Genomic DNA, 27,515 nt, shown 5'->3' with positions numbered 1-27,515 from the left:
TGAGGAACAATGAGGGAGAGCAACAATCCTGTCAGCGTCTTTTTAAAGAATCGAATGATTGAAAAAAAACATTACTGTATTTATTCTGAGGTCAGTAAATATTAAGAAAATGAAACAGTGAAAAAAAAAATCCTTAAACTGAATTCATAATCTGGTGCTCAAATACAGAAAAGATGTATTGTGTGTGTTAGCACAAATCAGAGTACTGCATGCTGACGTGTTCTCCAAATGTGGAACATTAAAAATGCATTTACAACTGTACCATTACGTCCAGTTTTTATGAAACCGCTACCTATATTTGTGTAGTTTGATTTAGCGAGTGTGAAATCAACACACATGTCATGTGTGAAACAACTCTAAATGTTCTTGCAAAAGAGGATGTTTTAAAACAGCATGGTTTGTGGTCAGGCTCAGTGACACAGGCGAAGCGCTGTGGACATCGGAGCAAAGTTCCTTCCAGTTATTAATTTGCATTGTGGCCAAGATGGCGGTTAAAGTGATGTGCTCTACAAGAACTTTAGCTGGTGGCCTCATTTGGCCATTAGAGAAACACACTTCCTGATTGTCTGAACGAGAATGTTGCTGGCATCATTTACCAGTAGTGAAGCGTTTCTTTTTTCAGACGTGTTCAGGCATGCGAGTCACAGTAGTTAAATTCAGTTCCATGTCTTTTAATTTTTTTGTGTAGTTTCAGGAACTGATGGTCTTTTAAAAGTAAAACGTTTAAAAGATGGGAGCCCCCTGTCCCCCCAACCCCCTCAAAAAAACAAACAAAAAAAAAACGCAATGCAGCTGTGAAATGATGCCAGCATTTACAGATCACAGCACACAGTCACTGGTGCATAAAGTGACAGCCACAAAGGAAGAAGGCAGTGAGAAGAAAGACTCCAAATGATTTAATGAAGATTTATGCGGATTAATCCAGAGAAGAAAGGGCGAAGACGGTACAAATCTACCACAGCAGTCGCGTTGAGACGTAGCAAACCGGCACCCGACTTACAAACTCCGGTATCAAATCTTCTCGGTTACAATCAACAGTTTGTGACAAAAACTGTTATAAATAAACATCAAAAGCTTAAATTCTTGTAGACATGGTATCTGCATCAGATCAAGTTTTATACCTGTGCAATGACTTGGTAAGATGTTCCATCAGTGAACGGAAGCAACTGAAAGTCTCACATTTGAACACACAATCAGTCTTTTTTTTTTTTTAACACAAGCTCGTGTATTTGGGCTTCAATGATGAGGCTATCAATACATTAATACAGCTCATTTTATTATAATAGTTGTTTTTGTTACTTCAAGCAAACTGTACACATGTAACAAAAGTTAAAATGATTATTTATGTACAACCTGTTGTTCATTTGGCATCAGTGAGTCATCACCTTTTTTTTAATGAATAAAAAACACATATTGCTGATAAAACAGTGCATTTTCTCCCCCATTAGTTTCAGAAACACACCTGTGTTCACCTTAAAACTCCCACGGTCTTAAGAAATGGAGTCATTTGGACCCCACAAGTCTTTTACTCTGTGCACAGTCGGACGGGGCAAGTTTTTTTGTGTGGGTGTGTCGTTTCAGGAACTGACGGTCTGACACTTGACACGGTCCTCTCAAGCGTCACGCCAACACCATGTTCATGGTCTGACTGTTGACTTCTATAGCTGATGCAACGCTCCTGCTCTCAAACCTGTCGTTGTTACAGGCAGGATTCATGATACGGCTGAGGTGTTACGCAGAAATAACTGTGAAATAAATGGTCCTGGGGGAAAAAGGAGTTTGCAACAGAAAGACGGTTTTTGTGGGTGAGGCGAAATCCATCCACTTCCTCTCACCAACGTTTCCTCCTTTTTGGGAAAGTTTGAGAACTCACTCATTAATATATATCTTTTAATCCTTTCAATATCTTCCCAATTGAAAGGTCTTTTTTTTTGTCAAAAGATTTGTCTTCTGTTTCCAGTTGTGATGCAGTTCCAGATGACGTCTTCTCTGTATATGTGGTGTTACACTTTCTGTTTCATTGTGTCTTAAAGAAGCATTAGTTGAATTGTCCTCTTTCCCAGCAATAATAATAATAATAGTAATAATAATGACAATATGTGTAAAAAGGAAGCTCAAAGCAGAATGTCCATCCTCTGGGCATTTTGGTCCATCCTAATGTTTACTTGCAGGCTGATTGCTAAAGCTGCAGATAATTATAATGAAAAAAGGACAACCAGATGACCACAAGTGTGTTTGTACAGCAGTAAATATTAATTACCCGGTTTAGGTTTATTTACTACGCTGTATAAAGCATTTGAATCATCTTCGGGTTCTGGGTTTTCAGTTCTGAAAAGAAAACAAATGAAAATGCAGCATGAAATGCTTCGACGGAGTAATTCGTGAATGCTTGTTTTTCTTTTTCTTGGTAAAGCAAGTCTGTACAACAAATCCAAAAGAGAAACCCTCCATAATCGGACTACTCTAAAAGATATATTTAAAAGACACAGGATTTCACAAATATTTTCTCTTCACAACACTTTGGCAGCTTAAGGAAACATTGTCTTCTATAATAATTTAAATGTGCTGCTTCTTAATGTTCACTGAGCACGAAGTTAAAGAGAGCTACTTACCTCTGGCCAAACTTGACAGTAGCGTACTCTATGTTCTCGCCCTCTTCCTCCAGATGAGCTGTGGCGGTTTTACCAGGCTGAAAGTTTTCATACACAGGATCTCTCTGCTTCTTCAGGAACCGGACGCTGGAGTACTGAAGGTCTTCCTGCGACTTCGACAGGCTGCGTTGGCTCTGCTGAAGCTGCGACCCAGATAATCCACAGACAAACAAAACAAAAACAAATCAATCCAGAAATAATCTGTAGCAAAGCAAAAATGATGCAGGGACATTTGTACTGAATTTTATTACAGGCCAATAAACTCAGCTGATGTGAATTGGTACTAATGAGAACTGGGTTACTTTTGAACGCTGACAGATTTGATGTTATTTTAAAGCTTCCTGCGTTTTCACTTATTCTTTAGTTCCAGTTTGTCTGAGGTCCAGTAGGATTGCACCGCCCCTGTGTGCGCTGTTACAGTTTTAACATTTTGTGTAGTTTCAGGAACTGATGGTCTGATGGTAAACCTTCCCTGCCGTCTAACCGTGACATTTGCTGCTTTGACCGCGAGAGGGTTCACGAACTTGTTTATTTTTGTCTTTGTACATGTCGAGTCGTTTTGTTACCACCACATTGGTCGATTTTCATTACAGAAGTACAACTAGAAACATATTTACCAAGATATAATGTTGATGGCACTAATCTCTTAAAGAAAATCAAGAGGCACTGACTAAATATCAGTTGTTTTCATGACGTATCCATTATCACTGACCCATCAGCCCTGGTGCTTTGCTCCTAGGTCCACTCAGAACTTGCTAACAGTTTTACCACGTTTTTAACAGAAGTCAGGATGTGAAGAGGGGATTATACCAGCCTCTTATTTCCCATCTGACCTGCTCAATGTTGTTGGGGTTTCCTCCAGGCTTAGGCGGTGGTGTTGAAGTTCTCCACTTTCTAGTTATAAGAAAAAACAGTCAGTGGTCATTTATTGTTCCTAAAATGACTGCATGGCAACGGTGCCTGTAAAAAGTATTCACCCCCTAAGATGTTTTACTCTGATATTGATTTTACAAATTAATTATGATCAACAAATTATTATTATTTTTACATTATATGCCAAATACCTTCCGTTATTTATAATGGGTTTAATTAAACTCCAAGGGATGTCCAGTGCCTTAAAGATTTTTTTGTATGCATCTCCTGACTTATACTTTGCAGTAATTTATTTGAGCGTTCTTTTTGCCTGTCACTTTAATAGGGTGAATATTAACACAATTGCATCTTATGCCTCATGTTTTAAATTTATTGTCATTACTTTCTAGAAATCAGTTTTCACTTTGACATTTAAGGGTTTTGTTTTGTTTTATTTGTGGAAAAAAAATAAATAAATAAAAATAATTTTTGTTGACCACGATTTATTTGTGCAAGTGTTAAAAAGTTAAAACAACCAGAAGGGTGAATACGTTTTATGGTCACTTTAAATGTAAGAAATATGAAGATTAAAAAGATTAACTTACCTCGATATTAAGAAGATAAGGAGAAATATCATGATCAGCAAAATAGAAGCAATGGTGACAATGACTACTAGCTTTGATTGTCCTGAAAAGAAAACACATTTAGACCTACTAAACGGAATTTTTTAACGTGATTCTACAATTTAAATTTCTATTCTAGATTTTGTTCCGTATCCTCTGTTTAGCCCACAGTTTGCACGCTAACTATGCCTAGCATAAAGGTCATTGGGTGATTTAAACTATAAATATTTACCTGCCACAACAGTCACAGATAGAGAGGTGTTTTGACGTCCTATATTGTTCTGGGCTGTACAGTAATATTTCCCACTGTGTTCATTTTGTATGTTGGTGATGGTGAATTGTTCTTCTGAAGCTTTTGGTGTCTCCTCTCCCTCCTTGTACCAGGTGTAGCTAGCTGCTGGGTTAGCATCACTGCTACATGTCAGAGTCACGGAGCTGCCCACCATGATGTGACCAGACGGACTCTGAGACACTGAAGGAGATCTGGGAGCATCTGCAAGAAAACGTAGGAGTTGGGTTTGTTACTTTTATAATAATGTCAAAATATAAAGTTAATAAGTGGAAGATATTCTTTAATGTGCGACTGCGTACATTTAACATCAACACTGACGCTTGACTTCTTTTCCCCCCTGTTGTTTATGGCTGTACAGTAATATTGTCCAGACTCATTTACATTAATGGAGTTGAAGATGAGATTTTTATTTGATTCCAGGAGTTTGTTGTCTTTTCCCCTGTACCAGGTGTAGCTAGCTGCTGGGTTAGCATCACTGCTGCAGGTCAGAGTCACTTGGTTTCCCTCCATGATCTCACCTGAAGGAGTTATGGACACAGAGACGTTTGGGGCATCTGACAAAAACAATAAGTAGACATTTACTAAGCATGAATGAAATGGAAATACTTCCTGATATAATGATATAAAGAAAAATAAAAAATGAAAACTTACAGAGAACATCAAGAAACAGAGGTGAAGAGTTACATTCTCCATACAGGTTCTGAGCCTTGCAAGAGTAGCTTCCTCTGTGCTCAGAGCCAATAGAGAGGATATTAAAATCCTTAGATCCATTAGAAATGATTTGATTCTCCTTGTACCAGGTGTAGCTAGCTGCTGGGTTAGCATCACTGCTGCAGGTCAGAGTCACTGACTTTCCCTCCTCTACTGATCCAGAGGGTTTCACCGACACAGAACAGTTCTTTGGACCGTCTGAGTGAGGAAACAACATTAGTAACTGAAGGACTGAATTTGGATTTGTATGTTTCAAACTACATCATAGGATCTATTAAAAGTCTGTGTCTGATTTTCTAAACTGAATAAAACTTAGACTGACTGTCTAATCTACAGACAATCTGAAAATTAAAAACATCAGACAGGAAAGTCTGAGATTAATGACTTGAAACTTAAAAACATTTTCAACTTCCTGTCAGGACTTTCTGATAATTCAAGCCAGGAGAATTAATTCTTGCAAAATTACCTTTTGACAAATCTTTTATGTAAAGGTTGAAAAAGTGTTGAACCTTCAGAGGGTTCAACCTTAGTTTCTACAGAACCAACAGTAAGTCTCTATTGTATTTTACTCACATTTCACATTAATATCGATAATTGGAGACGTCCGGCTCCCAAGGTCATTTCCAGCTGTACAGTAATACTTCCCAGAATCAGAGACCTGGATGGAGCTGAAGACTAGTTGTGTTTCTGTACTGACAAGTTGACCATGTTGATCTTCATTCATCCTGTAAATGTTGTATTTAGCTTCTGGTTTAGCATCACAGCTGCAGGTCAGAGTCACTGTAGAGCCTTCAACAGTTTCTGAGGGGGTCACTGACAGAACGGTGCTCTGTGGAGCATCTGGAGGAAACGTGAGAATAAAACTTCAGATGAAACTCGTGACTTTGCAACTTGAAGCTCAGAATCCTCAATAAATTTACAAGAATGTAGAGATAAGTGAACTAAACTTGTGGCATCGCATTCAAAATTTAACAACCACTGAGAGCTCTTGTGTAAATGTGATTTATTAGTTTGTTAATTTCAAAGCTTTTTTACACATTATTGTAATGAGATATATTTATACTTTCAGGCTGCACTGGGAATCTGATGGAAAATATGTGGGAAGAGCAACAGATTAGGGTGATGGGAAAGAGGCTCTCCAACCTCAAAGAGTTGCAACTTATTAGCAGAGATAAATAATCAAGTCACCAGTGGAGATGTGTGAAAAGTTTGTGCCAAGAAAGAAGAGTATAAATTGATTTTGATATTTTTGTAGATAAAAGCAGATGCTTTTTTCCAAACAACAAAAATGTACAATGTTTTGAACTTTTGAGAGATGCCTGTCAAATCAGTAACCAAAACATATTTCTTGGTTGAATTAAAATATTTTTAGATCTAAACCTGCCAGGTGAATTAATACCTTTTTGTTGAACTAAATACTTTAAATATTTTCATCAGACAAATACAGAGATACAAACTTACAGACTGCAGGAGATGGAACATCCTCACGTCGTCTTATGGCACATTGATATCTGTGTATGGTATTAAATGAGGACAGAACCAAATTATTGTTCTTTTCTTTGTGTTCTTTCTCATCCTCCAGCCAGACGTAGGAAACTGGAGGATCCAGCAGACAGTCAGTGTGACATGTCAGCTGGATCCTGATTGGATTATTGAATCTGTTCACCTTCACCTGGAGCTGAGGATCTACTGTATGTGGACAAAAAAGTCATAATTTTATTAAAATCACACAAGCAGATTTATTTAGAGGCTAAACTGTAATATTTGCAACATCTTTAAACCAAATGACTTAAATTACGACTGTTACCTGTGACAGATAAAGAGACTCCAGGTGAACCCTTGTATTTTCCTTCTAGATGGTTTGTTATGAACCTGAACTTGTAATTTTGTGAGTCAGTTTGTCTCACATTAAAGATCTTCAGAGTGCAGGACGTGTTTGTGCAATTGTATTTCACACGACGTGAATAATCTGTGTCGTCTTTCAGATCCACAAACTCTTTAGTAAACCAAAATGTTTCCTTTATCTTAATGTTTGTTTGTTTGAACATAGTTGGGTAAAAATAGTTGCAGCTCATTTCCACCGTTGATCCTTTTAGGGCACAGATTGAAAGACTTGAAGGACTATAAGTCACTCCCCAACCATTCTGACCACAAACATCTGGAAGAAAACAGACATTAAATAAACTTTAATTATATTGTTTATGTAAACATATTTTAATGAATCTGAAATACATTTTCAAAATGATAATATCTATCAACTAAAAGCTTTTAACACTTGAAGAATCCCAGGTCTCGTCTACAAAGTGTTGAAACACAAAACATTTATGTGATCTGGACTTTCCACAAAAAGTTCAAATCAATAATCAAAATTAATATCAATAATGAACCAACAGTGGACGATTGTGAAACCGTAAGGCGACTCTTTCTACACCTTTCAACTTGTTGCTGCACCTAGAAAGAAAACTGGAAAACTGTTAATGTTGGGTAAATTGTATTATTGGTATTATCAATTATTTGTTGTTCATGTAGCCTTATAGTTATTCCTTTATAATGTTTTTACTTATATGCTTTTACTTCATTTTAATCTTAGTATAAAGAATGTTTCTGTGTGTTGAATAACTTTGATTCCTTCCTGAGGCCTTACTGAGAGAAAGCAGTGACAACCACTTCCAGCAGAGTTTACGGCCCGGCCGGAAACTCTGCTCTCCTTGACCTGTTAGATAGCAACAAAGCCGTCACCGTGAAGACATACAACTTGTTCTGCTCGACGCCGTGCCTGGAACCGAAGAATCTAGTGTGTAGATAACATGTGTCTAGATAGTGATTGTCATTAGCGCTGCAACTCTGTGATGATTTGTTTTCCCCGCCCTTTGAGAGTTGCAGCGCCCAATGTGAGAGGGATCCTAAATGCAATAAAAACAGAGGAGCAGGTATATGTGATTTCAGAGCGGTAGGAGATTGTAACTGAAAGCACATCTCTGTCTGTTCTCCTCGCGAGTATTCAGAATCCATCTCTCTTGTCTTTCTTGTGTTTAATTAATTTTGTCTTTAGTAGGTGTTTGAACCTGACAGTTAATATTGTTAAAACAACAATTAATGTATCAATATATTGTAATATGATCAGTGCTTATTAACAATAATCATCGAGGGCCAGTCCAAGGTTTCAGGGGCCTAAAGCAGAATTGAACTTGTGGCCCCTGGTCCTGTGAAGAACATCACCATCATTAACAGGATTCAGTTCTGATCTGGTGGAGAGAGTCGACTTTAACTGGCTGAATATAAAAGCAATCACAGATTATTGGTTATTAATTGACCAGATGATTAGTGAACAAACTGAACTGAAAGACAAAAATGTTTAAAACTTCAAGCCTCAAACTGTAACTGGTTGAAATCCTCTGTTAAATGGTAAACTATATTAAATTGTTTAATCTAATAATGTTGAAAGTATAGAAATGATCTTAATGGTGATTCCTGACCTCAATAAACTAATAGAACAATTTTTGATCCATTGTTTATGTTTTGGCCTCTATCAATCAATGTAACGCTGAAGAAAGTCTCATGAGGTGATTGACAGTCAGTCTGTGTTTGGAGCTGCAGACGGTGTTTTGACAGGATGAGTCTCTTGTTGCTGTTTTCTTTCACCATCTGACCACAAAGTGACGGTCAGATTAATCCAGGCTGAACAAGTAAACAGGATTTAATATCCAAACATATTTTATTGGTCCCCACAAAATGTGAATGGGAGCCAAACTGATCAGATTATCTAAAGGTTCAGCTGAACTGGCCCAAAGTTAAAGACAGTTTGCAGTGAAATCTTTCCACCAAGATCCTGACTGAGTTTACAGCAGCGATGTGAAGAAACAGGCTGCTCTCATTCTGTCTCTGGAGCCTGTTTAGATTTAGTTACTGGCATTTTTTTAAATAAATGCTTTTCTTGTAAATTCTGTGTTTTCATATCCCTCATTTAGACATTTGTCTAAAACTTCCCTCCTAGTAAAAGTTCCTCTTCTATGCTGAAGGAAACCACACGACTTATTTCTCTCTGTTCTTTCTTTAGCTCTGCATGTCTGTTACGATGTTCAGACTAAATGTGTTCACTACTTTGCACATCATCACTTCATCTTGCTTTGTTTCCTGGATTTAAACATTCATCACAATTTAGTAGGAAATCCTTGCAAAAGTACAAAAGTGAAGTTTCAGGTTCTAAAATGATTTTAGTCTAAAATGATCTTAGTCTAAAATGATCTTAGTCTAAAATGATCTTAGTCTAAAATGATCTTAGTCTAAAATGATCTTAGTCTAAAATGATCTTAGTCTAAAATGATCTTAGTCTAAAATGATCTTAGTCTAAAATGATCTTAGTCTAAAATGATCTTAGTCTAAAATGATCTTAGTCTAAAATGATCTTAGTCTAAAATGATCTTAGTCTAAAATGATCTTAGTGTAAAATGATCTTAGTCTAAAATGATCTTAGTCTAAAATGATCTTAGTCTAAAATGATCTTAGTCTGGCCTCAAGGGGACAAAAACACAAACCGTATATTAACCCTTCTTTATATTTGTCAAAGTAAGATGAACATTTCTTATTTATTTTGAATGTACATGCAACATTGACTTTTACTTATGATTTATTCACGTGCTTCAAAAAGCATTAAATGATTAACTTTTCCCAAAAGAATTCAACAAAATTCATCATTTTAGCTGAAAATGTTTTCTTTGTGTCGTTTCTTCATTAAGCTCCTTGCAACACGACAAAGATCTAATCTAAAATGTGAAACACTTACAGGAAGCTCATGCTGTGAATTTTAAAGGTATTTGACTTTAATCATCCATCCAGTCAGAGCTTATAAAATATTAGCAAAGACGACTGACATACATAAAATATATCTTTGGAATTGTCTAAAAATATATATATAAATTCTCTGAGGACTTTTTAAAGTTTTTAAAAAAAATGTCTATCCAGATTATTCATAAACTTTATTCATTCTTAACTTTACTAAACACATATTTTCATAAATATATTGTAAGCCATACATATTTTTCCCCCGTAAATCATTTTGTCTAGATGCTTTAAATTCTGTTTTCTTTCTTTCTTTCTTCATAAAATCTGAAATCAAATGCAGGCTGTTTGAGGTGTAAGATAAAGTTTCCTGCTCTTTACCTGCTGCCATGAGAAGGACGACAACTCCACAGATCACTGCTGAGAAACTCATAGCTGCTCCTTTCATCTCTTTAAATGAACTAAACAAGCAGAGACTCTACTTTAGACTGTAGAGAAAAGTGACAGGAAGTTATTTTCCCACAGAACTTTATGCAAATGGCATAAAGAAGTTGTTGATGAGCTCAATTTCCTTCCTCTTCTCTGAATGTGTGAGCAGCTCATAGCAGAACATGATGGTAGCAGATAAGTTTTTGAAAAACAGGAACATTTAAAAATATTCCGCTGAGTAATTCAACTCTGATGTAGAGAAAACAAGAAATGCCTTAGGTTCAGTTTTTATAGTTGAAGAACAATGTTGCTTCTTGTTTTTAAATGAATTTCTCAAAAATCATTCTTTATGTGGCCAAATATATTGTATGATTTTAATAGCAGAAATCTTATCAATGCGAAGTTGAAAATGGAAAATAAAACATGGTTCAGCAGAGAAACATTTTGGATAAATCATGATGCAACTGAAATTGTTTTGCTCTGACTTGACGTGGATAAAAGTTTGTTTGAGTTGTAACACCAGGAAATAGTTAGATGTGTATCCAGGAAGTTCCTAAGAAGAGCGTAAGAAGGCAGGAGAAACATCGGATGTGATCACTAACTGCTCTGATATCAGTATTTCTAGTCATGATACAGTTTGAAAAAAGTGAGGAAAAAAAAACGATGTTCCAGATGTTGATGTAATTTTATTCACTGAATTTCATTTAAATATAATTTGGTCTGGCTGGAAACTAAATATTACACCGTTTTCCCCCTCAGTCATTGCTGCTACTGTTACAGTTCAATATGCTCTGATGAGAAATACTCTTCTTTTATTGGTCACATAGATGCTCATTCTGGTGTGCTGCTGCCCTCTCCCGGTCATATTCTGTATTGCAACCATCTTCTACTGTTCATGACTCAACATGAAGCAGAACATAACTCCGAAATGGAATGAAAGTGGCATGTTTTTGTTATTTTATCTTTTAACGATAAAAATATATATTTTTAATTATTGCTTTTTATAATCGGCTCCCTTTACTACAGCAACCCCCCAGTAACGGCTCTTGTGTAAATTTCAATTAAAAAGACAAGAGTAATGGTTCCATCCTTACTTACAAAGTTTATTTAAAGTGAATTATAAGCCAGCTTAAAAAGTTGCATAAAAAGTGAAAGACGCAGATTCAAAAGCGCACGTCACACAGGAGACAGGATTCCTCCATTGCCATAGAGGGCGCTATATAGACAGAGAATGTAATTCCTTAGACAGCACCGGATGCCACCACCAAGGAGGAAAACACACCACTGGAAAATCCCATCTGCAGAGAAAATACAGAAAACAAATGTTAGAAATAACGATTTCTATCTCTGCTCCCCAGTGGCGTAAAAAGTGGGTATGCTCTGTATGCAACGCATTGGGGCGCTCACTAGAGTGGGCGCCATAACGATGTGGGGAAAGTTTTTTCTCGGTCGGTATTTTCTGTATTTAACAGCTGTTTGAGCATGCATGAAATGATCAGTATTAAAGGAAACCCCTATCCCCTGTTCTTTCACTACCCCTCTCGTCGCCCCCTCTGCCCCTCCCCATACACACATACAGACACAGCTAGCTAGGACACGCGCCCTCCACTGAGGCGCGTTTTTTTTCTTTTAAATTTGAATGGCAGTAGTTCACTCGACTACATGGAGCTAAAGATGGGGCGACAGACAAAAAAGAAGAAAACTCCGGGGCGCAAAACAGAATAAGGAAGAAGGGGAGAGTTAAAGATGAAGAAAGGCTTTTCAAAGTGGTTGAAAGACAATAGGTAAGTAAATGTTAGTGTATCAAGAGGAGGGTTGTAAATGTTCAGGTTAGCTTAAGCTAGCCTAATATGATAGGTGGCTATTGTTTAATTAGGGTTGCCACACGTCCCATAAACTAGGGAATCGTCTTTTTGACTGTTAATTGTTGTGTCCCGTATTGAACTGATACCTGAACAATTTCAGTGAAGTTAAATAGGGACGATTTAAAAAGAAAATGTGCCGGCGATATTCAATGACCCTGACACACCGACAGATCACAGATATCAGATTCTGTCAGATATCTGACTGATATCAGACAGAATGGGTCAGGAGAGGAACACTGCGGACCGTCAGAACCTAGAAGAACCAGACATCAGAGTCTCTTCATCCGTCAGTCATCTCCTGAGACCGAAAAATATAAATGGCAATTTAAAGAACCAATCATACTGATTTATTGGTAAATTAGTAAATATTGTGAAGAGAAACCGTTTATTTTTTCTACATTAGTTTGTTAGGATTTTCTGTGTAGGAAAAATGTTGATATCTTTTATAAATACAGTGTTTTGTGGTCAATGTTTTTTTTAACTATTATTTTATTATTGTGGGTTGCCAGTTTGGATAACCTGACTTCCCATCAAGCTACAAGAATGAAGGAAAACATGCTAACAAAATGCCTCAGACCTGCAGCCCATAGGTGGTTCTAGAGGCTGGTGGAAGTGACTCTTTGGCTCACTTATATATTAAATGATAAAATAGACAGAGAATGTAATTCCTTAGACAGCACCGAATGTCACCACCAAGGAGAAAAACACACCACTGGAAAATCCCATCTGCAGAAAAAATACAGAAAACAAATGTTAGAAATAACGATTCCTATCTCTGCTCCCCAGTGGCGCATAAAGTGGGTATGCTCTGTATGCAACTCATAGGTGCGCTGCACTAGAGTGGGCGCCATAACGATGTGGGGAAATTTTTTCTCGGTCGGTATTTTCTGTATTTAACAGCTGTTTGAGCATGCGTGAAATGATCATTATTAAAGGAAACCCATATCCCCTGTTCTTTCACTACCCCTCTCGTCGCCCCCTCTGCCCCTCCCCATACACACATACAGTATACAGCTAGCTTGGACACGCGCCCTCCACTGAGGCGCGTTTTTTTTCTTTTAAATTTGAATGGCAGTAGTTCACTCGACTACATGGAGCTAAAGATGGGGCGGCAGACAAAAAAAGAAGAAAACTCCGGGGCGCAAAACAGAATAAGGCAGAAGGGGAGAGTTAAAGATGAAGAAAAACTTTTCAAAGTGGTTGAAAGACAATAGGTAAGTAAATGTTAGTGTATCAAGAGGAGGGCTGTAAATATCCAGGTTAGCTTAAGCTAGCCTAAAATGATAGGTGGCTATTGTTTTATTAGGGTTGCCACACGTCCCATAAATTACGGAATCGTCTTTTTGACTGTTAATTGTTGTGTCCCGTATTGAACTGATACCGGGCGCAATTTGTTCCTTATTTCTAAACATGTCTGATAGGCACAGGCTGTCAGAGAGATCTCAACAATAATGGCCAAAACATAACAGAGGAAATATTAAGGTCAGCTAAATTGTCGTAGCGGGAGCTAAATAGGACCCAACCGCCACGAACTGACGCTGTTGTCACGGTTGCCTAGAAACGGACACTACGCAGCCGCGATGAGCTGCTATCAACCGGCGTCTTTTTAAAATGTCCACCGATTCTCCACCGTCCTTAGAAGCAAAACCTCTGTCAAAAATACAGACGTAAGTAGGAAGACACACATTCCAGGCTGAACAATTTCAGTGAAGTTAAATAGGGACGATTTAAAAAGAAAATGTGTCGGCGATATTCAGTGACGCTGACACACCGACAGACCCATTCTGTCTGAGCGATATCAGACAGAATGGGTCAGGAGAGGAACACTGCGGACCGTCAGAACCTAGAAGAACCAGACATCAGAGTCTCTTCATCCGTCAGTCATCTCCTGAGACTGAAAAATATAAATGGCAATTTAAAGAACAAATCATACTGATTTATTGGTAAATAAGTAAATATTGTGAAGAGAAACCGTTTAATTTTTCTACATTAGTTTGTTAGGGCTTTCTGTGTAGGAAAAATGTTGATATCTTTTATAAATACAGTGTTTTGTGGTCAATGTCTTTTCACTATTATTTTATTATTGTGGGTTGCCAGTTTGGATAACCTGACTTCCCATCAAGCTACAAGAATGAAGGAAAACATGCTAACAAAATGCCTCAGACCTGCAGCCCATAGGCGGTTCTAGAGGTTGGTAGAAGTGGCTCTTTGGCTCACTTATATATTAAATGATAAAATATTCCCCAATGTTTTGTTTTATTCTTTTTTAATTGCTTTCTAGTCTGCAATTTATTCACACATCAGGAAGAAATAATAACATTAGGGAGGCAACAACAACCTAAATACCATGATGGTTTTAATTTAATTACTGTATTTTATAAGTGCATGAATAAGGGAGAGCTGTATGGACATGTTAAACCTGACATGTTCACATACACCTCAAAAAATATGCAGTTGCGTCCTGCTCCCACAAATCCCCAAATCTGAGCAATCAGACCAACCAGCCACGTATATGACAGGCAGTTCTAACATGTAATCAGTTTCCTCTGACCATCTGGATTGTGAATACAGATATCCAAGGATGAGTTTTAGACCCAACTGTATTTTATACATGGCATTTTAAGATGTATACATTCATATTCAGACTAGTAAGAAAAATCAAAATGCCTTTCAAAATATCTTCCATGACGTCACCAAGTTTATTTGAAGGGTCCAACGTCCGTAATTACTATTTATGTTGACCGTAACTACGACTGGTCAAAATAGCATTTTCACATAGCTGTAGTGATGTCACCGAGCTGTCCAAACAGCTGCCTGAAGAATTTTAGAGGGCCTGCAAAAAATTGTCAGAAAATGCCAAAAAAAAAATACAAAGAGCTGTTAAGGTGAACTTCACAAACTTATAGACTGTTTCAGAAATCTGCCAAGACTTTCCAACCAGCTTTGAAGAACCAAAAGTTCTTCTGCTGCCACATTCCCAAACTAAAACTGGAGCATTTCCAAAAAGTTTCACCATTGAGTTTTTTAAATTCTAAATGAACGTGGGATGTTTTGTCTAGACAGAATAATTATTCAAAATATCTGTAATAGAAAAAGCCACCTAGAATAAAAAATGTTCCAGACATCTCCAAATCATTCAGACATAAATTAATTGTCACTAGTTGAATCTTATATCTCCTATCTACAAATTTATTTCATATGTTGAATTCTGATTAAGATTTACTTAATCAGAATTATGACACATCAAAACAAAAAAGTGAGATGTCTTGAATTTACAACTTAAAGGTAAATCTGATATCATTTCTACAAGTCAGAATATAATTAGAAATATCTCAAATATGTATTTTATCCCGTCAATATATAATCAGAAATATCTTAATTGTCATATCCGGTCATAAACTAATTTGACTGGATGATGATGCTGATTTTATGTTAAGACGGCCTGCCGTACAAAAACATGCCTAAACAGTTCTTTCCCGCCAAGCCGTGCAGAAACAGGACAGAGCACAAAGAGCTTGATTAAAAAAAAAAAAACCACCCACACACATACAAAAAAAAAATAAAATAGCAGCATTCCTGCTGCCAGCTGGAGCAGCAGACTCACTTCTCCAGTTGCTTAATAAAAACTAACCAGATCCAAACTCAAACTGCCTGTGATGCATAAAACAAATATTAGCAGAGCGTTTAGCAGACGTTACAAACCGATCAGGAGATAAACAGAACAGAGACAGACGGCGTCCAGCTCAACCTGCTGCCGTCTGATTACCTGCAACAAAACAAAGCAGCTTTGTGGAAACATGGAAGGAGAATCAAAGGCAAGAAGTTGGGTCACATACCAGCTCCGGTCCAGATGAAGACACAGGAAGAGAAACACAACAGGATGACCAATAAAAGTTTATCTATACTAAATGAATGCTTCAGAGAAACTGGAATGAGACTGGAGCCTGTAGTAGAGGGAGGTGAACGGGGCATGAACTCTGTCAGGGAGGGCTCAGGTTTCTGTTGCTTGGATTTTTTGGTGGGTAGACTCCGACCCAGGTCTGTTTTATGGATCTGTTATGAAGTGAACGTACAGCCGGATCGGATCCGGTCCAGAGTCAGCCAGCTGTCTGACCATTAGGGGTTGAACCAATTAGTCGACTAGTCGACTCTAGGACGTCTCGCGAGTTTTTACATTTCATGTCGACTAGTCGCAGTCATGTGATTGCCGGTGGTGACAGCCTGTGCTGATCTGACAGCACAGTATACGTCACAAGACACAAGAAAAATAAGTTAATACATTAGTTTAAATGATATGTAGATGGATGCATATTTGTGGTTTTACAGTGTTTTTAAAAGGAGATGGAGTTGCAGCTGCAGTCGACTACAAAACACGAGCCGTCTAAAACTTGCCCCCTTCCCGCTAAGGATGTCACTTAGCCGGCTCGCGAGTGTCTTTGTCACGACGATCTAACTAATACATTATGATGTTATGTTGCTGATTAAATAAAGATCTGCGGTAATGACAGCTGCTGATTAAATAAAAGCCTGTAGTTGGTAATGACAGTGTATACTTGTCTGACATATAGCCGTGAGTTCGTGCTAAGAATGACACTTCGTACTTAGAAGTGTATGACACTCTGACAGCAGATCTGACAGAACACTGGCTACAAAATGGCGTCTTCAAAACAGATCGAGGACAAGCCCGCATCTTGTCAAACAGGTAGAAATTTGTCATCGGTATGGAAATATTTCACTAAAGATGACTTATTTACCGTAACATGCAAAATCTGCAAAGCTGTGCTTAACCGCGATGCACAGTCATTTGAAAAGGCATCCGCTAATGCTAGCTCCTGAACAACCGGCTCGATCCAGTCAGTTGTCAGTAACTTCATTCATGAAACGCCCAGCTGTGACAGGACACCGGCGGCAGCAAATCACAAATTTGCTTGTGAATTTCATTGTCAAAGACATAAGACCACTAGCTGCTGTCCACGGAGAAGGATTTAGAGATTTGCTACAGTTTTTCGAACCTAGCTATGACGTTCCGTCTTACAACACTCTGTGGAGCGCTATTAAACACCAGTATGACAACCTCCGTGAAAGAATCACTAAAGAAATGAAAGATCAGAGTGTCACTGACAACAGATCTGTGGACATCTTCCACTATGGAGCCGTATATTACAACAACAGCTCATTACATCACTGAGTCATGGGAGCCGAAAGCCCGGGTGCTGTGCACATCTCCTATGCCCGAAAGACATACCGCTGCCAACATCGCCGATCGTCTGTCTAGCATAATCGATGAATGGGGAATAAATGTGTTTTGCACTGTCAATGATAATGCAAGCAACATGAATCTAGCCATGGAGCTCTGCGAAATTTTTCCTAACGATCTGGGTTGCACTGCGCACACTCTCCAGCTGGCAATAAAAGCTGGATTAATTTTACCTGATGTTGTGAAAGCTGTAGATGCTGCACGGAGAGTTGTCAGCCACTTTCGTCATTCATCAGTAGCAGCCTGCGCTCTGAAGAAACGGCAGGAACAACTAGGAATTAAATTCAACAAACTCCAGACTGACTGTCCAGTTCGTTGGAATTCCACTGTCGTCATGCTCCAGCGGCTGTTCGAGCAGAGGATTGCGGTGCAGTCTGTACTTGGTGATGAAAACGTCACCAAGCCAAATGTCCAGAAGTCACTTGCAATGAGAGCATCACAGTGGGAGGTAATAGAACAGCTGATCCCGGTACTTCAACCACTGGCAAAGGCTACTGAAGTGATGTGCGGAGAGTTACATGTTGGGCTCTCCTTCATCTATCCCGTGATTTTCAACATGATCAGCACCACTCTGCGAGTTGAAGCATCTGATCTGGGAGTTTTGCGCTCATTTAAAAACACCGTCCGCAAACAGCTGGAAACACGCTTTCAGCTGCATTCCGACAATCTGACGGAGTCTATCCCTCTCATTGCCTGCATGTTAGATCCTCGCTTTAAACATCTACACTACATCTCGCAGAGCCAGAGAGAGGCCGCACAGAGTCACCTGAGCAGCCTGCTGCGCGACTTGGGAGAGTCGTCTGGAGAAACAGGTGGGTCCAATGGATTTTAATGTATTGTAAACGGTTCAGCATTTAGGTTGATCAGTTTACGATAACTTTAGTCTATAATGTCCAAATGAAGTCAAAATTAATGAACTTAGCGTTATTTATTTTATTTATAGCTGTAGGAGAGGAAGGGGAGGAGATGGAGGACGTGCCCGATCAGAGCGAGCCGGTGACCGGGAAAAAAGTCAGACGTCAAGAAGATTTTTTGCAACTTTTTGGGCCACATTACCAGAGTTACAGGGAATCAGCAGCACACAGCACCACTGCTGCCAAAGAAATCCTTGATTTTTTTTCGCTACCGCAGATCCCCACCATGGCGAACCCGCTGCAGTGGTGGGCCAGCAACCAGGGCAGATTTCCCCGTCTGGCAAACCTCAGCAGAAAATATTTAGCTGTTCCGGCAACCAGCACTCCCAGCGAGAGGATTTTCTCTCTCGCTGGGAATACCATTACGAGAAAGCGGGCAAGCCTTCATCCGGCTCATGTTGATGCCCTTGTTTTCCTACATGTCAACCACGAAAAAACCCCAACAACTCTTAGCGAAGAGAATATTGACAGCGAATGAACTTTATTTACCTCCCCGCCCCCGTGCCACCTCTTTTTATTGTTTTTACATGCCATCTAAAAGATGTGCGTTTCCTTTTGAATGTTGGTTTCCCAGCAACTTATTATTTATCATAAACTATCCCGATGTTTTGTTGTTTCACTTGTTGCTGTTCTGTGTAAATGCCGTATTTTTCCGTGAAAACGGGTAATAAAGCCTGTACGTTACTCCAAAGCTTTGCGTCTTGCGTTGATATGACGTCACAACGACTAGTCAACTCGACATCGACTCGACTTTTATCATGTTGACGTTGACTAGAAAATATCTTAAATCGTTCAATCTGCTGAGTCAGCAGAGCTTCCTGCCGCGCATCGGGCGGAGGAGAAGCAGGTGGTTTCGTTGAATTCAGCTGTAACCAAACGGGATCCGTTCATAACAAGTTTGGCTTGTGATGTTCCAAAAGCACCATGTAGTCAGTGTGATCATTTGACTGCTATAGTAACTATCCAGAGATCATCAGCATCAGCCGGTGTTTAGAAAAAAAAAGTCAGACCCGACTTTGTGCAACAAACTTTTCCCCGCTGCTCACGAAGAATGATCTGTTTATTGCTCTTTTAATTCTCCATAATAGACTTAGTAAATGCAGGAGAAGGGGAGCGTGTGTGTGTGTGTGTGTGTGTGTGGTGGTGGTGGGGGGGGTCAATATTTGCCGTGAAAATAGCTAATAAAGCCTCCAAGTAGTTGTGAAGGGTTTTTGCGCTTACGTCACTATGACGTCACCGCGACTAGTCGACATCGACTCGACTATTATCATGATGTAGTCGACCTTAAAAAATATGTAGTCGTTCAACCCCTACTGACCATGAGTTCATTCTGCTAATGGAGGATAACTGCCCCGTTAGCATGCATGTGTTATGGTGAGTTATATGCAGGGCCTAAACTAGGTTTTTCGGGAATCAAGGATTAAATTTAGTTTTGGTGACTAATGTTGAATTTGAAGGCTATAAGAGGCTTCTGGAGAAAAAAGGTGATTGGTTGCAGTGTGTGCAGAGCATTGTAAGTGTAGCGGGTTGAGAAACAGGAAAAAAAAAGAAAAATGAATACACCCCCTAATTTTGAATCAGAATTAGTTTTGTCTTGTGTCTTCGTTTTTTTTCCCTTGTGTATATAGACATGTTTGTTCTGAGCATGTATCTTCTTGCCAGTGGGGGGCGCTCTCGTGCCGCTGTGGGTCTAACAAGGAGAGCGAGTTTCCTGGCTCTGGGCATGCGCGGCTCAGAACAAGCGATCTCTTGCCAGAGTAACGTTGTATCAACTTACTTCCTCTGTGATCCACAGAAATTGGTTGCACAGGATTCCTCTGTCTGTGCACCACTTGATACTGGCTCAGATTCCCCTCGATCTGGTGCCGGTAACATAAACAAACAAAGATGTAAAAAAAACAAAGAGCTCTCAGTATCTGAGACTCCAGAACTACTGTTCATGATAAAGAGATGTTCAAAAGAATCGGATTGCTCCTGAACGTTACATATCTTCATTAGAAAACAGCTTATTCCAGTTTTCCCAGACTGTTTCCCTTTGAATCAACCCTGCTTTGTACCACTATGGGGTCCCACAGTGACTCCAGGAGGGGCTTTAACTAAACCACTTTAAAACCTCAGCAAGTGCTTTTAAATAATTACAAGTTTCAGGAATTAGAAACTTGTATTATAAACTGAAGGTGCTTTACTAAACAAAAACTCCCAGATATGACTGTTTGATTATGAAAAGAAAAATGAAGATTTATTAAAAGCAAAATGCAGATATAAAACAGCAACACTTCCAACAAACTTTAATTCCAGCAACACCAACAAAACCATATTTTTATCAACGTTCTAAGCTTTTATACGAGCAGATAAACATGACCAACATATAATTAATGATTAGATATGAAGACATTAAGATACAATAGGAGAGTACAGTCTCTGCAGGTGTTGATGCTGCTCTTTGTTGCAACCTTATATGGACTTCCTCTCTGCTTCTTCTGGTTTCACTCCAACCGTCTCCTTGGTTACGGGTCGGGGTAAACTGGGTTCATGACTCCTCCATGGTCGACCTTGACTGGTGCCTGGTGAATCCTCTCTGTGATCTCAGCTGGACGTGAACTGAAGCAGCTGCATCCAAATAGTCTGAAGGACAGAGGGCTGACCTCTGACCTTTCAGCTTCTTTATGCAGCACAAGCTGGTATTGGCGTGATTCTTTAACATTTCATAACAGCTTACAGTTGTTCTCACTACTTGCAGTCTTTATAACTCAGAGACTCAATATGTACAAACAGTTTTTTTTTTTTGTTATTTTTTTATGGTTATATTTTTGCAATTAAATTTTTTTACCTTCATTTTGGTGAAATCCAGAACTGGATATTTCTAGTTTTTCTGTCTGACTCTTTTTTTTTTTATGTACAGTAATTGACTGACAACAATACACCAAAAGCAGATTAGTTGATTACAGATCAATGCATTGATCAATGATTGATCAATCCATACTCACTCTGAGATCTCAATAGCACTTCTCACCTCCATCATTTCTACAGGATCAGAGAGTTTTGTGGGTTTTTTCATAGATTTCAGGGTTCTGGATAAAAAAAAAAACAAAAGTTACAAAATGCAGAAAATCTAGAAGAACATAAACATTGACCCAACTGATGAAATGTTGACAGATTTACCTTACAAAAGTAATCAGGACAAGCATAGAAATCAGGATTAATAGAGCCAACCTGCAGGTGATTGTTGACATTGGTTGACCTAAAATATTAGAAGGAACAAGAATATTAATATAAATCTGATATTGATCCAACAAATGAGCCTTACTGCAAGACAAGTCTTCATGATTTCCTTAACCAAGTTCATTGTCCATGTCTTCACATTGTTATTATTGCTTTGCAAGCCAATCCAGTCATTTGAATTCTTGCTATGAAATGTGATAAATTAGTTCATTTCTAATCATTAATCTCTGGCTTCTCTCTGTTGATATTAGAGAAAAATTATGTTTTTCTATTGTTTGTTTTTGGATGACTTGCGGTTTCACCTCTAAAAATAGTTTAGAGACAGAAAACGGAGACTATGTAGACTTCAGGCTTAAATCAAGTAAAATCTAAACAATTATTTGACTGTTTTATCCTAAAGGTAAAATATTTCTGTTATGTGAACATGTGACTGTTGTTGCAGGTAAATATTTCTCTTATATGTGTATATACATATATAAGAGAAATATTTACCTGCCACAATTTAACATCAACATTAACTCTTGACTTCTTTCCCCCCCTCTTGTTCATGGCTGTACAGTAATATTGTCCAGACTCATTTAAATTAATGGAGTTGAAGATTATATTTTTATTTGATTCCAGGAGTTTGTTGTCTTTTCCCCTGTACCAGGTGTAGCTAGCTGCTGGGTTAGCACCACTACTGCAGGTCAGAGTCACTTGGTTTCCCTCCATGATCTCACCTGAAGGAGTTATGGACACAGAGACGTTTGGGGCATCTGACAAAAACAATAAGTAGACATTTACAAAGCATGAATGAAATGGAAATACTTCCTGATATAAAGAAAATTTAAACTTACCGAGAACATAAAAAAACAGAGATGAAGAGTTACATTCTCCATACAGGTTCTGAGCCTTGCAAGAGTAGCTTCCTCTGTGCTCAGAGCCGATAGAGAGGATATTAAAATCCTTTGATTCATTAGGAATGGTTTTATTGTCCTTGTACCAGGTGTAGCTAGCTGCTGGGTTAGCATCACTGCTGCAGGTCAGAGTCACTGACTTTCCCTCCTCTACTGGTCCAGAGGGTTTCACCGACACATAACAGTTCTTTGGACCGTCTGAGTGAAGAAACAACATGAAAGCCTGAGGTTTGGTTTGTGTGTTTCAAACTATATCATAGGATATATTAAAAGTCTGTCTGATTTTCTAAACTGGTTAATGAAAGAATATAACTTAGCCTGACTGTCTAATCTACAGACAGACAGTTTTCTGTTTTAATCTGAAAATGTAAAACTCAGACAGGAAAGTCTGAAAGTCTGAGATTAATGACTTGAAACTTAAAAACATTTTCAACTTCCTGTCAGGACTTTCTGATTAATCAAGCTGGGAGAATTAATTCTTGCAAAATTACCTTTTGACTAATCTTTTATGTAAAGGTTTAAAAAGTGTTGAACCTTCAGAGGGTTCAACCTTAGTTTCTACAGAACCAACAGTAATTCTCTATTGTATTTTACTCACATTTCACATTAATATCGATACTTGGAGACGTCCGGCTCCCAAGGTCATTTCCAGCTGTACAGTAATACTTCCCAGAATCAGAGACCTGGATGGAGCTGAAGACTAGTTGTGTTTCTGTACTGACAAGTTGACCATGTTGATCTTCATTCATCATGTAAATGTTGTATTTAGCTTCTGGTTTAGCATCACAGCTGCAGGTCAGAGTCACTGTAGAGCCTTCAACAGTTTCTGAGGGGGTCACTGACAGAACGGTGCTCTGTGGAGCATCTGGAGGAAACGTGAGAATAAAACTTCAGATGAAACTCGTGACTTTGCAACTTGAAGCTCAGAATCCTCAATAAATTTACAAGAATGTAGAGATAAGTGAACTAAACTTGTGGCATCGCATTCAAAATTTAACAACCACTGTGAGCTCTTGTGTAAATGTAATTTATTAGTTTGTTAATTTCAAAGCTTTTTTACACATTATTGTAATGAGATATATTTATACTTTCAGGCTGCACTGGGAATCTGATGGAAAATATGTGGGAAGAGCAACAGATTAGGGTGATGGGAAAGAGGCTCTCCAACCTCAAATAATTGCAACTTATTAGCAGAGATAAATAATCAAGTCACCAGTGGAGATGTGTGAAAAGTTTGTGCCAAGAAAGAAGAGTATAAATTGATTTTGATATTTTTGTTGATGAAAGCAGATGCTTTTTTCCAAACAACAAAAATGTACAATGTTTTGAACTTTTGAGAGATGCCTGTCAAATCAGTGACCAAAACACATTTCTTGGTTGAATTAAAATATTTTTAGATCTAAACCTGCCAGGTGAATTAATAACTTTTTGTTGAACTAAATACTTTAAATATTTCCATCAGACAAATACAGAGATACAAACTTACAGACTGCAGGAGATGGAACATCCTCACGTCCTCTTATGGCACATTGATATCTGTGTGTGGTATTAAATGAGGACAGAACCAAATTATTGTTCTTTTCTTTGTGTTCTTTCTCATCCTCCAGCCAGACGTAGGAAACTGGAGGATCCAGCAGACAGTCAGTGTGACATGTCAGCTGGATCCTGATTGGATTATTGAATCTGTTCACCTTCACCTGGAGCTGAGGATCTACTGTATGTGGACAAAAAAAGTCATAATTTTATTAAAATCACACAAGCAGATTTATTTAGAGGTTAAACTGTAATATTTGCAACATCTTTAAACCAAATGACTTAAATTGCAACTGTTACCTGTGACAGATAAAGAGACTCCAGGTGAACCTGTGAATTTTGCACTTGAATGGTTTGTTATGAACCTGAACTTGTAATTTTTTGAGTCAGTTTGTCTCACATTAGAGATCTTCAGAGTGCAGGACGTCTTAATGCAACTGTATTCCACACGACCTGAATAATCTGTGTCGTCTTTCAGATCCTCATAATTTCCATCAACCTCTTTAGTAAACCAAAATGTTTTCTCTATCTTAATGTTTGTGTCTTTGTATGTGGCTGGGTAAAAATAGTTGCAGCTCATTTCCACCGTTGATCCTTTTAGGGCACAAATTGAAGGACTTGAAGAATAAATCACTCCCCAACCACCCTGACCACAAACATCTGGAAGAAAACAGACATTAAATAAACTTTAATTATATTGTTTATGTAAACATATTTTAATGAATCTGAAATACATTTTCAAAATGATAATATCTATCAACTAAAAGCTTTTAACACTTGAAGAATCCCGGGTCTCGTCTACAAAGTGTTGAAACACAAAACATTTATGTGATCTGGACTTTCCACACAAAGTTCAAATCAATAATCAAAGTTAATATCAATAATGAACCAACAGTGGACGATTGTGAAACCATAAGGCGACTCTTTCTACACCTTTCAACTTGTTGCTGCACCTGGAAAGAAAACTGTTAATATTGTTAAAACAACAATTAATGTATCAATATATTGTAATATGATCAGGGGCCTAAAGCAGAATTGAACTTGTGGCCCCTGGTCCTGTGAAGAACATCACCATCATTAACAGGATTCAGTTCTGATCTGGTGGAGAGAGTCGACTTTAACTGGCTGAATATAAAAGCAATCACAGATTATTGGTTATTAATTGACCAGATGATTAGTGAACAAACTGAACTGAAAGACAAAAAATGTTTAAAACTTCAAGCCTCAAACTGTAACTCCCTGTAACTGGTTGAAATCCTCTGTTAAATGGTAAACTATATTAAATTGTTTAATCTAATAATGTTGAAAGTATAGAAATGATCTTAATGGTGATTCCTGACCTCAATAAACTAATAGAACAATTTTCGATCCATTGTTTATGTTTTGTCCTCTATCAATCAATGTAACGCTGAAGAAAGTCTCATGAGGTGATTGACAGTCAGTGTTTGGAGCTGCAGACGGTGTTTTGACAGGATGAGTCTCTTGTTGCTGTTTTCTTTCACCATCTGACCACAAAGTGACGGTCAGATTAATCCAGGCTGAACAAGTAGACAGGATTTAATATCCAAACATATTTTATTGGTCCCCACAAAATGTGAATGGGAGCCAAACTGATCAGATTACTAAAGGTTCAGCTGAACTGGCCCAAAGTTAAAGACAGTTTGCAGTGAAATCTTTCCACCAAGATCCTGACTGAGTTTACAGCAGCGATGTGAAGAAACAGGCTGCTCTCATTCTGTCTCTGGAGCCTGTTTAGATTTAGTTACTGGCATTTTTCTAATAAGTGTTTTTCTTGTAAATTCAGTGTTTTCATATCCCCCATTTAGACATTTGTCTAAAAGTTCCCTCCCAGTAAAAGTTCCTCTTCTACGCTGAAGGAAACCACACGACTTATTTCTCTCTGTTCTTTCTTTAGCTCTGCATGTCTGTTACGATGTTCAGACTAAATGTGTTCACTACTTTGCACATCATCACTTCATCTTGCTTTGTTTCCTGGATTTAAACATTCATCATGATTTAGTAGGAAATCCTTGCAAAAGTACAAAAGTGAAGTTTCAGGTTCTAAAATGATCTTAGTCTAAAATGATCTTAGTCTAAAATGATCTTAGTCTAAAATGATCTTAGTCTAAAATGATCTTAATCTGGCCTCAAGGGGACAAAAACACAAAACGTATATTAACCCTTCTTTATATTTGTCAAACTAAGATGAACATTTCTTATTTATCTTGAATGTACATGTAACATTGACTTTTACTTATGATTTATTCACGTGCTTCAAAAAGCATTAAATGATTTACTTTTCCCAAAAGAATTCAACAAAATTCATCATTTTAGCTGAAAATGTTTTCTTTGTGTCGTTTCTTCATTAAGCTCCTTGCAACACGACAAAGATCTAATCTAAAATGTGAAACGCTTACAGGAAGCTCATGCTGTGAATTTTATAGGTATTTGACTTTAATCATCCATCCAGTCAGAGCTTATAAAATATTAGCAAAGACGACTGACATACATAAAATATATCTTTGGAATTGTCTAAAAATATATATATATATATATATATATTGTAAGCCATGCATATTTTCCCCCATAAATCATTTTGTCCAGACGCTTTAAATTCTGATTTCTTTCTTCATAAAATCTGAAATCAAATGCAGGCTGTTTGAGGTGTAAGATAAAGTTTCCTGTTCTTTACCTGCTGCCATGAGAAGAACAACAACTCCACAGATCACTGCTGAGAAACTCATAGCTGCTCCTTTCATCTCTTTAAATGAACTAAACAAGCAGAGACTCTACTTTAGACTGTAGAGAAAAGTGACAAGAAGTTATTTTTCACACAGTACTTTATGCAAATGGCATAAAGAAGTTGATGATAATGAGCTGCGTTTCCTTCCTCTTATCATCTGAATGTGTGAGCAGCTCATGTTGAAAAACAGGAACATTTAAAAATATTCTGTTGAGTAATTCAACTCTCATGTAGAGAAAACAAGAAATGTTTCAGTTTTTATAACCTTAAAGAATAATTCTTATACATTTTGTTAATTGTTTAACAGATCTCCCAAATTACACAAACTAATAAAGAAACATGTACAAGTAAATAGTTTTAATATCTTTATGACACACAATCAAAATCAGAGAGCCCAGACTGCAGTCACAACACAAAATAAATGGCCAAATATGGTAAATGAAGTTTGTCAGTGAACACACCCATCAACACACAGATATAAAATCCTGATTGTTCACAAATGCTGCAACGTTAGATGAACAAAACATCATGATGCATGTCAGTCACCAGCTGTGAATGGACACAAAACGTCGCCAATATTCCACTAATGTGGAATAAACACAACTTTGTAAATGTGGTGTTTCCATCAAATAAGAAACTCAACTCAAATAACGTGCGAATAGGTTTGGTCAACAGTAAAGTCGTGAAAGAACATCATCCTTCTACCACTTCCCGTTGTCTTCGTCTTTGTGGTTTGTGCCAGCGGCTG

At 37.9% G+C, this 27,515-nt stretch overlaps 1 protein-coding gene across 2 annotated transcripts; it reads right to left on the bottom strand.

The window, feature by feature from the left end:
• Positions 1-1,213: 1,213 nt before the first annotated feature.
• Positions 1,214-26,846, bottom strand: LOC122830428 (B-cell receptor CD22-like). 2 transcript variants are annotated; one of them, XM_044115769.1, is made up of 11 exons: positions 26,717-26,846; positions 24,325-24,684; positions 23,978-24,205; positions 23,090-23,356; positions 5,070-5,327; positions 4,718-4,972; positions 4,359-4,619; positions 4,109-4,190; positions 3,485-3,545; positions 2,613-2,794; positions 1,214-2,328 (listed from the first exon to the last, which is right to left on the bottom strand). In XM_044115769.1, exons 1-11 carry the CDS (start codon positions 26,781-26,783, stop codon positions 2,253-2,255), a joined length of 2,097 nt encoding a protein of 698 aa, XP_043971704.1. In that variant the 5' UTR covers positions 26,784-26,846; the 3' UTR covers positions 1,214-2,252. The 2 variants fall into 2 exon arrangements, with proteins under 2 accessions (XP_043971704.1, XP_043971705.1); XM_044115770.1 differs by lacking the exons at positions 23,090-23,356; positions 23,978-24,205; positions 24,325-24,684; positions 26,717-26,846 and adding exons at positions 5,703-5,969; positions 6,591-6,818; positions 6,937-7,287; positions 10,290-11,326.
• Between the last annotated feature and the right edge of the window lie 669 nt (positions 26,847-27,515).

The sequence above is a fragment of the Gambusia affinis genome, linkage group LG04, assembly GCF_019740435.1.
Source record: "Gambusia affinis linkage group LG04, SWU_Gaff_1.0, whole genome shotgun sequence".
NCBI lineage: Eukaryota > Metazoa > Chordata > Actinopteri > Cyprinodontiformes > Poeciliidae > Gambusia > Gambusia affinis.
This window is presented reverse-complemented; position numbering and strand designations above follow the sequence as displayed.

What these genes read in the sequence shown, in the direction of transcription:
- LOC122830428 (XM_044115769.1), bottom strand. Translation starts at nt 26,783, where the DNA reads ATGAAAGGAGCAGCTATGAGTTTCTCAGCAGTGATCTGTGGAGTTGTT. An exon ending in TGTTCCATCTCCTGCAGTCT is followed by an intron (nt 23,357 to 23,977) that starts GTAAGTTTGTAT and finishes CGTTTCCTCCAG; the next exon opens with ATGCTCCACAGAGCACCGTT. An exon ending in CGTCAGTGTTGATGTTAAAT is followed by an intron (nt 4,620 to 4,717) that starts GTACGCAGTCGC and finishes GTTTTCTTGCAG; the next exon opens with ATGCTCCCAGATCTCCTTCA.